At 33.9% G+C, this 15,313-nt stretch overlaps 1 protein-coding gene across 4 annotated transcripts in view; it reads left to right on the forward strand.

Moving 5' to 3' along the window:
* The window catches only part of USP25 (ubiquitin specific peptidase 25), a 144,878-nt gene that overhangs the window by 57,338 nt on the left and 72,227 nt on the right, over nt 1-15,313 (forward strand). For 3 of the 4 annotated variants that reach the window (XM_010376174.2, XM_030914944.1, XM_010376175.2), the window contains exons 5-6: nt 3,464-3,626; nt 11,704-11,790. In XM_010376174.2, coding sequence (XP_010374476.1) covers nt 3,464-3,626; nt 11,704-11,790 — 250 coding nt within the window. Of the gene's footprint in view, nt 1-3,463; nt 3,627-6,565; nt 6,585-11,703; nt 11,791-15,313 lie in introns of those variants that run through there. The other variant, XM_030914945.1, reaches the window with a different exon arrangement.

Below are 15,313 nucleotides of genomic sequence, written 5' to 3' on the forward strand. Positions count from 1 at the left end.
ACATTGAGCAAAGAAATAGAAGACACAAACAAGTGAAAATACATCATATGTTCATGGATTAGAAGAATTAATATTGTTAAAGTGGCCATACTACCTAAAGTCATCTCCAGACTTACTTCAGTCCGTATCAAAATTCCAGTGACCCTTCAGAGAATTAGAAAAGACAATCCCATAAATTCATATGAAACCACAAGAGAGCCCAAATAGCCAAAACAAGCCTGACGAAAGGAACAAAAGCTAGAGGCGTCACTACCTGACTTCCGAATATACTGCTAGAATGTAGTAAGCAAAACAATGACATTGGTGTAAAAAACAGACACGTAGACCAGTGGAACAGAATAGCCCAGAAATAGACACACATACAGCCAACTGATTTTTGACAAAACCTGTTACCTGGAGTAAATCTAAGAAATATGCAAGAACGTCCATGAAGAAAATGATTAAACATCATTAAGACACATTAAAGAATACATAAATATTTTGAAACATATGCTGTTTCATGAATTGGAATACTGACCATCGTCAAACTGGTCAGTTCTTCTTAAATTGATTTATGGGTTTAGTTTGATCCCAATTAAAATACCATTAGTTTTGTTTTTGCTTTTTTAGGAAATCAAATGAGATAGTCTCTTCCGCCCGCCCCCCTTTTTTTCTTTCTGGTTGATCTATACAGCTTAAAGTATATGCATGTTTCTCGGTGAGTGTAATACTTCCCAAAAAGGGGCTTGGGTGAGCTATAAAGTGGGATATGTTCAGTATTACTGCTATAGGCAATTTAACAACACAAAACTATAAAATAACACCCTGTCTTCCCCCCAAAGAAAACCACTGTGTAATAAAATTTAATGGAAACGTGAACATCTACCATATGTAAATGCTTTAAACATTTAGTGTAGTGTGTGGAAGGAAAAGAGGCAGCAAAACATTTTGTCATCTTTTTATATTGCTTAATACCAAGGTCATGACCAATTTTGAGAAGATAAAGCAAGGTGATAGGTCAGGCTGGTTTTTGGTTTGTGGCTTATGAGTTTACCCTTCAAACATTTTGTTATAGGCTATCTCTGAGCTCTCTGAGATTTGCCTATTTTTTTTCCTCTACCAGCTGGTAATAACTGGATTTTAGCTATTGCATGCCTTATGCTTAAGAGCTTGGGTGGTATCATTGGAAAGGCCTGGGAGGAACCCTTATGCAGGATTTTGCTTTATAAAAAGTTTGGATTTATGGTGCCAGTACTAGATTACAGAAGGGGGTCAGGCATAGCAGTAGAGCAGTATTTGACCTAGAGGGTGACTTTTACAATCAGTCAGTCAATCAGTAACCAAGAAGTAGCAGCATTTAATATCTTAATCATCCATTTACTTTAAAAACGTGTTTATCCCTCATTATGTAATGTTCCCTCTAGCAGTAAAGCACATTCTTGTTTCTACTTTTCAGACACTGATTGGAGACACTGGTTAATATTTTCGGCACGGTGATAAGTGTGTTTATTAAGTTCTTTAGGAACCAAGAGGAGATGGTAGGGGGAAACCTACTGAGGCATGCTGTAAAATTCTGGTGATAAAATATGTTTAAATTAAGAGGGTCACGAAATCATGGCATTCCCATTTCATCTACATTCTTTTCTTTTGCACCATAATTCTACCATGTGGTTTGGTTAAGGTGTATTATGATAAACCTATTTCTTTAAAACCCGTACTTTTGTTACAGTGAATGATGATATCTGCCATATGACTGAATTGAGCTACTTAGGGAATGGTTATTATTTTTAGATCGTAGGTGACTTTGAGGAGCAATGAGCAATTACATGCATCTCTTGAACTTTAATCAAAGTTGTTACACTTTGTACCTCATTTGACCTCTGTAAAGAAAGTTGTATAGGAGTGCTGGGAAGATGTTGTCTTGGTTCATATCCTTAACTTTCTTGCCCTTCTAACTTCCTTTTTGGAATGGTGTGACAAATGGTTCAGGCGTTACTTGCTCCTAGAAGTACATTTGAGGCCACACATTCTTGCAAGTTCTGTGTGGGGAGAGAGAAGGCAAAGGAACTAAAAAGCTTACATTATCTCAATATATCAATGTGACATTTCATTAAATATTTTATATGTAAACATACAAATCAAGTGGTGTATATTTTTTGGGAGAGCAGAAGAGGGGCATAAAGGAATTGACTATATTTAAAACATTTCAGAAGACCTTCCTGGGGTTTAGTAATCATAGACCCAGATCTGGAATATGAAAAATACACTTAGGGTGTATTGTGTAGAAGTCAGATGTCCTCGAGTTTTCTGTAACTAATGTATATATGAACCATTTCCTGCTTATATCTGCTCTGTTGACATTATTAAGAAGGATTTGTTTCTTGGTATAATTAGTAGTTAAATATAATGACAGATGTTCATATGCTATAGATTCAGGATTATGTCTGGTTTTTTTAGACTTTTGAGCCCTTTATATTTTAGACTATGCTGTGGAATCCTCTTTTTACATAATTGTTATCTATCTGCACTGGTACTAGTAAATTGCTGGGTACCTCTTCTATCTCTTACATAGGATCACTGGTACTACTTGTTTTATGGTATTTTTATCTACCTTTCCCAGAACTTACTCCATGTTTTAGTTTATCTCTGACTACCAAGATAAAAATAAGTTGGCTGTATCTAAATGTCTAAATATACATATATATTACAAAAGGAACAAAATTTCCAAATGAGAATACTGCCATTTGTAAAAGTCAGTAAAAAGTTAAATATGCCCTCTATATACCACAGTCTTTTGTATTACAGTTACTTTTTATATACTGTACATTAACCTTTCTTTTTTGAGCATAAACTAGTCTTGTACAAATTCAGTTTGTTCTGGTTTTATTATTCTAATAAATATTTCATTAGTTTTTCCCAAAGGCAAACTTTTGGGCAAGGCAGTGAACTGTAGGTTTTCTTTTCCATTACTTGGCTGTCATAGGGACATAGATCTCAAGAATTGAAAGGAATCATAAAGTTTAACTCAGTTAACTTTTTTTTTTTGTAGAAGAACTAAGTGGTCGGTGGTAAAAGTGCAACTGGTTCAGTTTTTAATGTTTTCTTGATTCAGAGTAATTGTTATAAGAAGTCATTATGTTACATTGTGGATACGTGCTTTAATCATTATTTCTCAGAAAATCCATCTAGGTGCTATATATTCCTGGTACTAAATATCTGACTTGTTGAAATGTGATTTACTGTACTGTTATATAACACTACCATTTTATGTTTGAAATTTCATTTTTCTTAGGAAGAAAGGCTACACTTCTCTATGTATTAGCATTGACACTGCTAAAACCTCTATTTGAGTAAAGTTAGTATTAAATATTATTTCTTCAAATACATTATTCAAATCTTATGTAATGAAAGTGCTTTTAAAATGTGTGGTATGGCTGGGATATACCATTATATAATGCTGCATTTTTTTCCACCATTGCTTAAGAGTTCTTGAAGCCAGCATAGCAGAGAATAAAGCATGTTTGAAGAGGACACCTACAGAAGTTTGGAGGGATTCTCGAAACCCTTATGATAGAAAAAGACAGGACAAAGCTCCCGTTGGGCTAAAAAATGTTGGCAATACTTGTTGGTTTAGTGCTGTTATTCAGGTAAGGATCTTTCTTTGTTCAGTTCTTATTTGATGTGTATGATAGCTATGGAAAGTGAGTTGGTTATGTTTAAGTTGTGTACTTTAAAGTTTTTAATATACTCTTTAGTCTAATAAACTAGCTTGGGATTGCCATATCCTCCCATCCCTCTTTCTTTTTGATTTCTAGTATGTGTTTTTTAACAGCAGATCACTACTTACACCTTTCACTTATTTGGAATCAATTTATCCTTTCTTTCTGCTTTTAGGAATTGTTGGGGTGGAAATAATTTAGTGTATATTTCCCTGCAAATTTATGGAAGCATTGTAACCAAGTTTGAAACCAGAGCTGGCTTTTTGTGGGTCAGATCAGATTTATTTGTATATACTAGACAATGTTGTTTATAGAGTTACAGACACTTAATATTTTTAATAAGAAGAGGCATTTTATTTGAGGTTGGTATAGATTTGCAAATAATTCTCTGGTTGCATATGAAATGATGTGATGAGTAAATATTGATAAATTAAGAATAACACATTATCTTTTTTTACTAAGAAATCCCTTAATGATATGTTTCTTGATCTGCTTGTTCTAAAATAAGAGACATATGTATGTGTAGATATCCATTGTCTTCTCAATTTGGAACAGTTTCCTTTACGTGTTAATAACTGTTACCAGAATTCTTTATCATTCTCAGTTGACATTGATAATGTTATCCATCAGATTGTAAAACTTTGAAGCAATTTATGAATAATATGTCCTTAATTTTTATTACTCCTTAGGAAAGTTAACTAATATTTTGTGTTTTTTTGGTAAGGCAGTTGAATTATAGCTTTTTATTTCATGTTCCTGATGAATGCTTTTTACGTCACTGTACATGCATGCTATTTTTTAAGTTCAAAATATCTCCATTTTGTAACTTTCCAAACCTGTGTGTATGACAGCTTAAACTTTCATATGGTATTAAGGCAACTAACAGGTTATTTGGTTCATTTTCTACAAGTTAACTGTTTTTGCTAACCTGTAATTTTAACATTTTTTATATACTTCAGTGCTATAGTTTTCACATTTTTCCCCCTTTTTGCTTCTGGTGCGTAATACCGCATAATTTGATTTCCTTTGTTTTTCTGGATTACCTCACTTTTTAATATGCTGTGGTGCATCCTAATAAGTAATATGCTATGCTGTTGGTTTTTCCAGGACATTAAGATGCTAAGGAATACCTGGGTTAACATAAATCTATAGTAGTATCTTTGCTTCTAGCCTTGATTATACAGTTATTTGTTTACTTACATGCCAAAAATAATATCTAAAATGTTGATACCTTAGTTTCTTAGATCATCTTAATAGGCCATCTCTCTTTACTTGCACTATTATTAAGAAGGTTTGTACATGTTATAATTTAGACATAGTTTTAAAATATTAAGTGTAGTTGTAAGGCTGTGAACTGAGTGTTCATGAACATGTTTTGCTGCCTGTATTTGGTCAGGTAGATGCTGTCTCAGCACGATTGTGACAGATACATGAGGGTCATTGATGAGATGCTTTCCTTAGAAAAGTGTAAGAAGAAATAAAGTATTTGTAAATAATATTGTTAGAATAGTTGCTTTTTATTTCTCCATCCTGTATTTGTAGGGAAGTTCTGTTTGAAATGATAAATGCTGATATAGGGATAATGACCTTTTGTTTTAGTAGAATAAACAACTTTCAGCAGCTCAGTTTAATCTTGATACAGTCACAATCTATTTCTACCCTGTTTGCTAATCTTAGCTTTTCTTTTTAGCTTAGATTTTTTTTTTTTCTTTTTGAGAAGGAGGGAATGGGCTAGAAAAAAAATTATCTTTTAATAAAATACCTAGCTTATTTAAAAACTAGTAATTATACTAGTTTTAAAATTTGATCTAAGTTTAGTGGCTGCTTAATCCCTAACATAGGCAAGTATAAGAGGGCTTGATTTATTTATTTTTCTTTTGGTGAAATCTAAACATCTGGGAGAAGTAACCTATAAGCTTAAAAATTCAGGTTATAATGGCCTAATAAGATAATGACCTTTCAGGGAGTAGAAAACATTAAGCATCAAACCGTAGAAAATGTTAGGGGGGGCGGGGCAGAAAAATTTGGCTAGAGATGACCTAAAGTTTTATTTTTTATGGTAATTTTAAAGTCTATCAAACTATTTTAAGTAGCTTTTAATTTTTATCTTTAGTAGAGTCTTCTTAAAAATTTTCTATCATTATTGCTTAACTCTAAAATATAAACTGAGATATAATACTTGACCACCATAAATGGACTTTTTACTTATGAATGAAAAGTTGGGCCAAAAATCTACCTTAGTGTTGGAGGTTTGGTTGTTTTCCAGAGTGAGTGAGTTGGAACTTATTCAAATTGTGATGTAAATGTACTGTAAAGTTTTGATTACAGAATTTTCTCAGGGATGGAATTTACTTAGTTGGTCAGACTAATATGAAACAACTGGGAATTCTTTTTCTTGTAAATATATTGACCAGTTATGGAAGTTTACTAGTAATATCACCCTTTAACTTCAAAGTATATAGCTGGGGTAGGCTACAACAGGTATAGATAGCTTTGCATACTTATTATTTTAGATACTGAGACCAATATTTTGGTAGAAAGGGGGAACAGAATGTAAGAAAGGGAATATAAACAAAGAGAAGATTATACAGGTAATGGCTTAAATAATCTTTTGGTTGCTGGCAACATTAGCCTGTCTTTAGGTTGGACATCAACCCCACAGCTAGTCAGGATTATTTTTGTTCTGTTCACTTGGTACTTTTATGTAGAAAGTACTGATTGCAGCTTTCCCCACTAGGGTGTCGGTAAATGAGTTAGCTGTATACTAACTCATATATACGTTCTCCTCTGTAGCTCTGGGACATCTTGTTGAAGTGTTGTGGGTGCTCATGATGACCCTTAGCCCCTTAGCACCTTTCCATGTGGATGCTTCTGTGATGCCGAGAAGTAAGGTGCTTATACTTCTCAGTTTGCTTGTCGTAGTCCATTTTACTCCTCTTGTAGATCTGTTGACACCTGTCACTTAGTCCTAAAGCCCTGCTGTGTATGATGGTAAAGTATGTGGTTACCTTGCTCATAAATCATGTAACCGCAGGCTGACTAAAATACAGGCACCCTGTATTTTATAAATTTTACTAAAATACGCCCACCCTGTGGGCAGGGAGCACATTTAGGTTACTCTATATTAGTATGTATAATACAGTGTCTGGCACATTGGAATAGTCCATCTAGTAATTATTACATGAATGGATGAATGAACCAAAAGGGAGCAGGTATGAAGTATCTAAAATATTAAGTGAGGATATTTTTTTAAATGATGCATATTGTCAAAACAGGATATAATTTAAAATGCATATTCATACTCCTTGCTTTTATCTCTTTAATTTTCATCAAAGAAAAAATCATACAGCACTAAAATGCTTAAACCTATCTGCTTCCTAGTCCTGCCCCTTGAAAGACACCTATATCTAGTCCATTTCTTCTCCATCTTCATTTTTCTAAATGGCATGCCTTCCAACTGAGATAGAGGTTCGCTCTTCCGGTTCACCTGCCTAGAATTGCCCTTTCATCTCTCAACATAGTTATAATACAAATTAAAAATAGTAGGTAGTCAGTATTTACATTTTTTATAATTTTATAAATATTACAGTGATTCACTAGGCCCTCCTGTCTATAGTACTTTGTTATCCTGGTGGTGTTAATTGCTACCTTTTTTCCCCTATTTTCTGTATACTTTAATATTTTCTAAATGCTTCAACATCTTTGTTATGGTCTTAATAATATATTGTGTATGACCACACATATTAGCTTCATTTTTTTTTGTTTTTGGAGTTCTGTTCCACAGAACATTTCTCTATTTCAGATTTGGGGTAGATTCTGATTTTTTTTGGTTTAAGCATGATCACTCACTTTCTAAAAGTAAGTCTAGAGAAATGGGATTGGTTGATGTGGGTATCAGTTTACATGTTTTTTACTTAATCTTGCTATTCATAGCTCTGAATCTTAACTCTCCTTTCTACCGTGACATACAGTTTAACTGAAGTCATTGAAGATCTCAGTAGACTAAATTTCCTGTACCCCCACAGAGAGGAGGCAATTGTCTGAATGTGCTGGGCCTGGAAAGGACATGGGGATTTAATTGTTCTGTACATAGACGTTTAGTTTCAATGATGCCATCTATTTTTCAGTCCCTGCCTCACCATGAAACTTACGTGATACCATTCTAATTTTTTTTTTTTTAATGCTCCAAGGAGAATTTATCGTGCTTCTTGGTACTCTCCATTGTAGGCACTTTATGTTTCGTTTCCTCTGCACTGTTGTCATCACTGTTTTTCTTTTTCACAAAGTATTTCAGCTCTTATCCCCCATTAGGTCTTTGTTATTAGCAAGAAGCTAACCAAACTTCATTTTCAAAAGTGCTTTTCAAAATTCACATATTAGCTTTGGACTGAATGAAAGGATGCTGATTTTCAGGTGCATTAATCAAAAACACTCTTTAGGCAGTAAAAGTTACCCCTTCTTACCTCTTTTGAAGGAATACATTGGACAGTACTCATGTGACTTTGGTGAAGGATATAGGGTATTTGGGACTTGAAAAACTTAATTTTTATGATTTGTTGTGATGATCAGTGCTGATGAGTTTCACTGGGTAATGGCAGATGAAGTTGTTTTAGACCATCTGCCTCGTGATGTTTTACTGGATTCAAAAACAGAAATAAAACCAACTTGTTGAGGGCATCCCGGAGTCCTAAAGCAGTGAGGAATTTTGAGTAAAGAGAGATAGTCAGAGAATGAGCTTGTTATTTTTGATGGATTTTGTCTTTTAGGCATCTCCAGAACTGACTGCTGAGTGGCTGAGGAAAATTTTTGCACAAAGTTTGAGCCCTAGTAAAACATCTTAGACTTTGAGTTGGATTTCTAAATGGTTAGAATGTAGCATTAACTAATAACTGAAAGTTAAGACAGGCTTCCTAGTTTCTGAATTATCTCAGAATGTATTGGATTAAGGCGACTTGAGACTGGAAGTGACTCTAGTCTACCTGCCTGCCAGAGCAAATGTAAATTCTCTCTTAGAAGATAATATTATCTTGAACCTTTCCTTCATTTTTCATACACAATGTCTAGTACTCAGGTCAGTCATACCAGAAAATAAGATGTGTGTCAAACTAACACAAAAAAAATGGGCAATAGAAAACAGCACAGGAAAATCGGAATATTTGTCTGCTATAATAATAATTAATATGTTCAAGGAATTAAAAGCAAGATTGAGAGTCTGAAGAAAACTAAAAACTATAAAGAACAAAATGGAAATTTCAGAATGGAAAAATAGAAATGAAACTAAGAAGTCAGTGGATAAATTTAGCAGCGTTACTAGACACAACTGAAGGGATAATTAGCCAACTGGTAAATTAATCTGCAGAGTATTTTTCAGACTAAAGCTATGACATAAAGATGGGAGCATCAAAGAGTTACTTTGGATATGGTGAGTGGTACTAACTGTATTTGTAATTCCAGAAGGGAGAGTAAAAGGAAATAGGGCAAAAGCATATTTGAAGAGATGATTCACAATATTCCAAACTTGAGAGAGATCAAGTCATAGATTCAGGAAGCAATATGAATCAAATAGTATAATCATAAACAATACTGCACCAGAGTACATCATAATAAAACAAAAAAATAACTATAGCCAGAAATTCTAAAAGTTGCAAGGGGGAGAAAGATACACACATAAAGGAGCAAAAACAAGACTAATAGCTGACTTTGATACCTTTAAACATCAAGTCGCACATCAGCAGAAATAATGTCTTTAAAGTGCTGGAAATAAATAACTGGCCATCTTGAATTTTATACCTAGCAGAAGTCTTTTAAAATGAAGAAAAACATTTCAGTCAACAGAAGCTGAAATAATTCTTCACCACCCACACCAAAGGAAGTTCTAAGTGTCCAGGAACAAGGAAAATACTCTATCTACAGTGGGAGCTCAGAGAATAGAAGTGGGATTGAGATTCTTCTAACCTGCTAGCATTCTCTTTCCTCTTTAAATTCCTCAAAAGAAGAGTCCATGGTTTGTCTCCCCTACTTAAAGTACTCCCCTTATCTTTGGTTTCACTTTCTGCTGTTTCAGTTACCTGCTGTTAATTGTGGCTGAAAATATTACAGTACTGAGAGAGAGAAGGAGAGGGAGACCACATTCATATAACTTTTGTTACAGTATGTTTTTTACAATTGATCTATTTTATTATTAGTTGTTGTTGTTAATCTCATACTGTGCCCAATTTATAAATTAAACTATCATAGGTATGCAAGGAAAAAAATCATAATATATATGGGGTTCAGTAGTATCTGCGGTTTCAGGTATTCAGAGGAGGTTTTGGAATGTATCCCTTTTGGATAAGAGAGTGCTACTCTATACCCCTTTTTCCAATTATTTAATGCCTCTGTTCTTCCTCTACCACTCAACTGAAAACATGACTTTCCAGTTGCCAAATCCAAAGGTTATTTCCCTGTCCTTAATTTATTGGAAGAATGTGGCAACCCTTCATTATATTGCTAATCTTGTCCTCCTTGAAATGTGCCAGCTATTTTTTGATGTACAGCAGAATCTTTTGTGGAACTTTGTATCTTTATTAAGAGTCCCCTGACATTGTTATTTTTTAAAGCTCCGCAATTTATTCAGATCCACAAGTATGTTTGAAAGCCTTTGTTTTCTCCACTCCTTTTTCTTTGATTTCCCTTAGTATACCTTTCTCTTTCTCAACATTTTTTTTTTCTTGTGACTTTTAAATGGTGCTTTCTCCCCAAGGTTCTGATCTTGGCCAACAGTTAATGTATTAATATCCCTTCTGGTTTATTATCTCTACTGTTGTTGTTTTAATCAGCAGTCACAAGACTGTAATCCCTACAATGGCAGAGACTACCTTCTTAGTGTCTGGCATATAGTAGATGTTCCATAAATATTTGTTAAATGAATGAATAAATGATTTATGTGCTTATATTGTTTTATCTTTCTAGATCACAATATAAAATTTTTTTTTTACAATTTCTGTCACCAGCTTTATGGTTTTACCTTTCATATTTAGGCTGTTAATTCGTCTATGTAATCTGGCTCTATTTCTTTATATGTAGTTTTCTCAGTACCCAACTGTTGATCAAAACCTTATTTTCTCATTGATTTGTGGTGCCACCTTTATCTTCTGTCGAGTTGACTGACTCACGTTTTTTAAGATTTAATACATTATCACTTCCTGTATAGTAATTTCCGAACTTTATAAACTGTGACCCAAGAAAGGAATATACTCTATATTATAAAACATTTTACACATACATAAGTTTGTAAAATATCTACAATGAAAGTTTTGCAAGAAAATACTCTGATGAATTTACTGAGGATGATACGTTGTGATTTTTTCCATTGTATTTTATCACATTTTAAACAAATGTTCAGCATGATGATAGTAAATGGTTGCAAAGTACAGTTTAAAAAAGATACTCCAGGAAGCCTTTCTATGAGCATCCATCATATGCTCCATTATATTCTTGTGTAATTATTATCATTGCATCTTGAAGTCACGATATTTCTATTATACGTCTATCTCCTTTCTAAATTGTGTATTTCCTTGAGCATTGAGATAATATGTAATTTCTTTGTGTCTCTATCACCTAGGATCTGGTGAATAAATTTATTTGTACATTTTTCTAGAATTAATGATACATCTAGATAATTCATGGTAAACATAGCACATCTAAAAAATTTTGGACTTGACATTTGCATACTCTTTCTTTTGAGGAAACTGCTTAAGTGCGTATAAAGAGAGCTATTAATAATGAGTAGTATTTTTAAAAAGTTGTCCAAATATAATCTTGTGCACTATCAAGTATCAAGAATAGTATGTCAAATATAAGAAATTTGACTTTTTCTCAGAAATGTGTCCTCTTTGTGCCAGTTGCAATGATTCTGAGTATAAGTAGTACACAGTTGTCAAAAATAAATCTCTAAACTAGTTATTTTTACATTCTGCTAATGGAATTTTCTCTCAGGTTATCTTCAATTGTTATTCTTTTTCAGTCATTATTTAATCTTTTGGAATTTAGAAGATTAGTTCTGAATTACAAGCCTCCATCAAATGCTCAAGATTTACCCCGAAACCAAAAGGTAAAATGTAAAAGATTTTTTTTTTTAACAGTATATATAGTCTATATGTTCTCTTATATGTGATTGATTTTTGGGCATTTACTTGGCTCATCAAATCGGAAACTGTCAATTTGAATGTCAATTCATTAATCTCAGTTACCACAGCAACTTCTTATCCTTTGTTAATATATTATAAATATGACTTTTTCTTTACCTGTCATGGTAATATGCCAATTTTTGGTGTCACTTTAGTAATTTTTTTGGGGGGACTGTCACATTTCAGTAAACTTTATAGGCTATAGTTTACAATTTAAGGTCTTTCCTCAATTGTCTCCTGAAAAATTTTGTGGAAATAGAAACTTCTTTTCAGTTGATTGTCTTGTGGAGCCCTTTAAAAAATGAGTTTTGCATTCATGTCTTTGCAGTACAAATCTGTATCTTTCATTTTGGAAGTGACTATCGTAGATAGGTAATATAAAGTGAACAGAGAACACACACACCAGGGCCAGATTGCCTGGGTTCTAGCTGTGGACCTAGAGCTAGTTACTTGATTTCTCTCTGTTCCATTTCCTATCTGTAAAGCATAAATAATAATAGTAATTATTTCATAGAGTTGCTGTGAGCATTAAATGAGGTAAAACATGTAAGAGGCTTAAAAGTGCTTGGTACATAGTAAGAACTAGGTGTCAGCTATTGTCAGTTAAACAATAAAATAAAGTTTTTAAAAAATAAGACTTATTTAGGGCCAGGCGCGGTGGCTCACACCTGTAATCCCAGCAGTATGGGAGGCCGAGGCGAGCGGATCACGAGGTCAGGAGATCGAGATCATCCTGGCTAACACGGTGAAACCCCATCTCTACTAAAAGTACAAAAAATTAGCCAGGCATGGTGACGGGCGCCTGTAGTCCTAGCTACTTGGGAGGCTGAGGCAGGAGAATGACGTGAGCCCGGGAGACGGAGCTTGCAGTCAGCCGAGATTGCGCCAGTGCACTCCAGCCTGGGCGACAGAGCGAGACTCTGTCTCAAAATAAATAAATAAATAAAATAAGACTTATTTTAAAAAGATCCAGTTTGCACACAGAATTTATACCTGATGGAAAAAATTACTTACGGAGATGATATAGTTGCGTGTAGGACTTTAGTGGTTGATCTTGTCATAAACAATCTGTAGTCCTAAAGTGGACTTGTTGCCAAGACAGGGAAGTTAGTTTTAGATTTCAGTATACTGCTGAACTTTTTGTGACCTATTGTTAGTAGAAGTGATGAATTATTAAATTATGTTTTCCTTTTAGCGTTTAATTTTTAAAACCACTTTTTCTGTAAACACGTAAAACATTTATAATGCATGCTAGTGGGACGATAACTTGATTTATAACCAGCTTTTCAGGTTATGATCTCTGTGCTGTCGAGTGTCAGGCTGATAAACAACCCATTTTCAAAAGGGAGTCAGGATCGCTCAACAAACTCGTGTCTCCAGAAAAATTAAAGAAAACCCTTTCAATCGTTACGGTTTTTACATGGAACCTTTTGAACTATTGCCTCCGTTATTGCAATTGTTAACATCACAGTTCTTCTCTCTTCTCATATCTCAAAGTCTGTGTATAATTTGTGTGAAACTGTTTAGAATTATCATTTTCTAGTTACATATATATGTATGTATATGTGTCTTGACCATTTATGGTCCTGGATTTTAATGTTTTACAGAGCTTTATTTTCTTTGGTTCTTCACAGAGTTGAATGAGGCCATGTTAGTTTGTATTCTTATTTTAAAAGCAGTTGTTATATTTATGCTTATATATCATAAGGAGTTGTGAATACTAGAGAAATGTGTAATTCCAATCTTCAGCACCTTTCTAGACAAGTTTGTTTCTTGCAATGGGTTAGCCTCTCCAGGTGTCCCTTTAGCTTAAGGAAATAAAATAATTTCTCACTTCCATTCTGAGACAATTACGTAGAATATGCAATTTTGTATAAGATTATTCCACAAAAGTGACTCTCCTTTAATTTAGTAGAGTGACAGCAGTTCACACTATACCTTGACATCTTTGAAGCAAATGTGGCATTTATAGGTAGTTATCAGCCACTGAATGGTCCTATATTCATTTGAGATGGTGACAGCAGGTTTTTAAAAAAGGTATCAGTGTAACTTGTCACTTATTTAATAATGAATTTACCTCCAACTGGTGACGTGTCTACAGCTACATTCAGTTTGAACGCTTTGTGTTAAATTGCAGAATACATTTGGGATTACTTTGATCACATCACAGAAATGCCATTTGTATACACTTTTAAACAGGATATTTTTTACTGGCAGAATTTGCCACAAATATTACATACATATTGGGTGAGATTTGAAAGAAATACAGTATTTGAAATTAGTTTGTATTTTAAGTAGACTTGGCAATTGCTTGTAGAAATTGAAACTAATTTTAGATACTCATATTTATTTGAACTGTTTGTAATTTCAGTGTCTAGGAGAATTGTGAGGTCTCTGGAAATATAATAATAGATCTTTGATGTAATCATCCCCCCTCCCCTCACACAGATATACATTTGGCTTAAAATGTTTCAGACTGATGGCAAAACATATTAAATGTTGAGAAAACAAAGATGCACATGTATAGTATTGAGTGGAAATCATCATATAAATAGCTAAAGCCTTATTAATTGGAAGGTTATATTATTTAAAGCCTTGATTTAAGACAAATATTTCAAAATAAATAAATTTCTCACTTTCCACTACTTAAAGCGAATGTCATCAGAAGGAAATGGGTTTAGTTGAGTACCATACTGTATTCCTGGACCACATACTTGAAGGAATTTTGAATTTTACAAATAAAAAAGGCATTCTGAGATTTCTGCCATTAGTCATGAAGAAGTGACAGGAACTGGGTTTATAAGTCTCAGTACATTTTAAAGAATTCAAATCATACAGAATACCTTTTCTGACGAAAATGGTAGAAATCAAGGTAGAAATCAACAACAGAATGATATACAGAAAATTCCCAGATAGTTGGAAATGAAGTAGTTCACCTCTGAATATCCCAAGGGACAGAGAACAAATCAAATGAGTAATTTCAGAATATTCTGAGCTGAATGAAAATTAAAACATGACATATCAAAATTTGAGGGATGAAGCTGAAACAGTGATTAGTTGAAGATATCTTATTAGAGACTATTGGGGGAAACCCCACCCCCAATATTTAACGTGGGTTCTTTTCTATTTCCCTAAGCATCTTGACTGGTCTGAGAAATAAAGGGAAAGAGTACAAAAGAGAAAAATTTTAAAGCTGGGTGTCTGGGGGAGACATCACATGTCGGCAGGTTCCGTGATGCTCCTCAAGCCGTAAAACCAGCAAGTTTTTATTAGCGATTTTCAAAAGGGGAGGGAGTACATGAATAGGGTGTGGGTCACAGAGATCACATTCTTCACAGGGTAGTAGAATATCACAAAGCAAGTGGAGGCAGGGCGAGATCACAGGACCACAGGATGGGGCTAAATTAAAATTGCTAATAAAGTTTCGGGCACACATTGTCATTGATA

The sequence above is a fragment of the Rhinopithecus roxellana genome, chromosome 13 (genome assembly GCF_007565055.1).
Source record: "Rhinopithecus roxellana isolate Shanxi Qingling chromosome 13, ASM756505v1, whole genome shotgun sequence".
Classification (NCBI taxonomy): Eukaryota; Metazoa; Chordata; class Mammalia; order Primates; family Cercopithecidae; genus Rhinopithecus; species Rhinopithecus roxellana.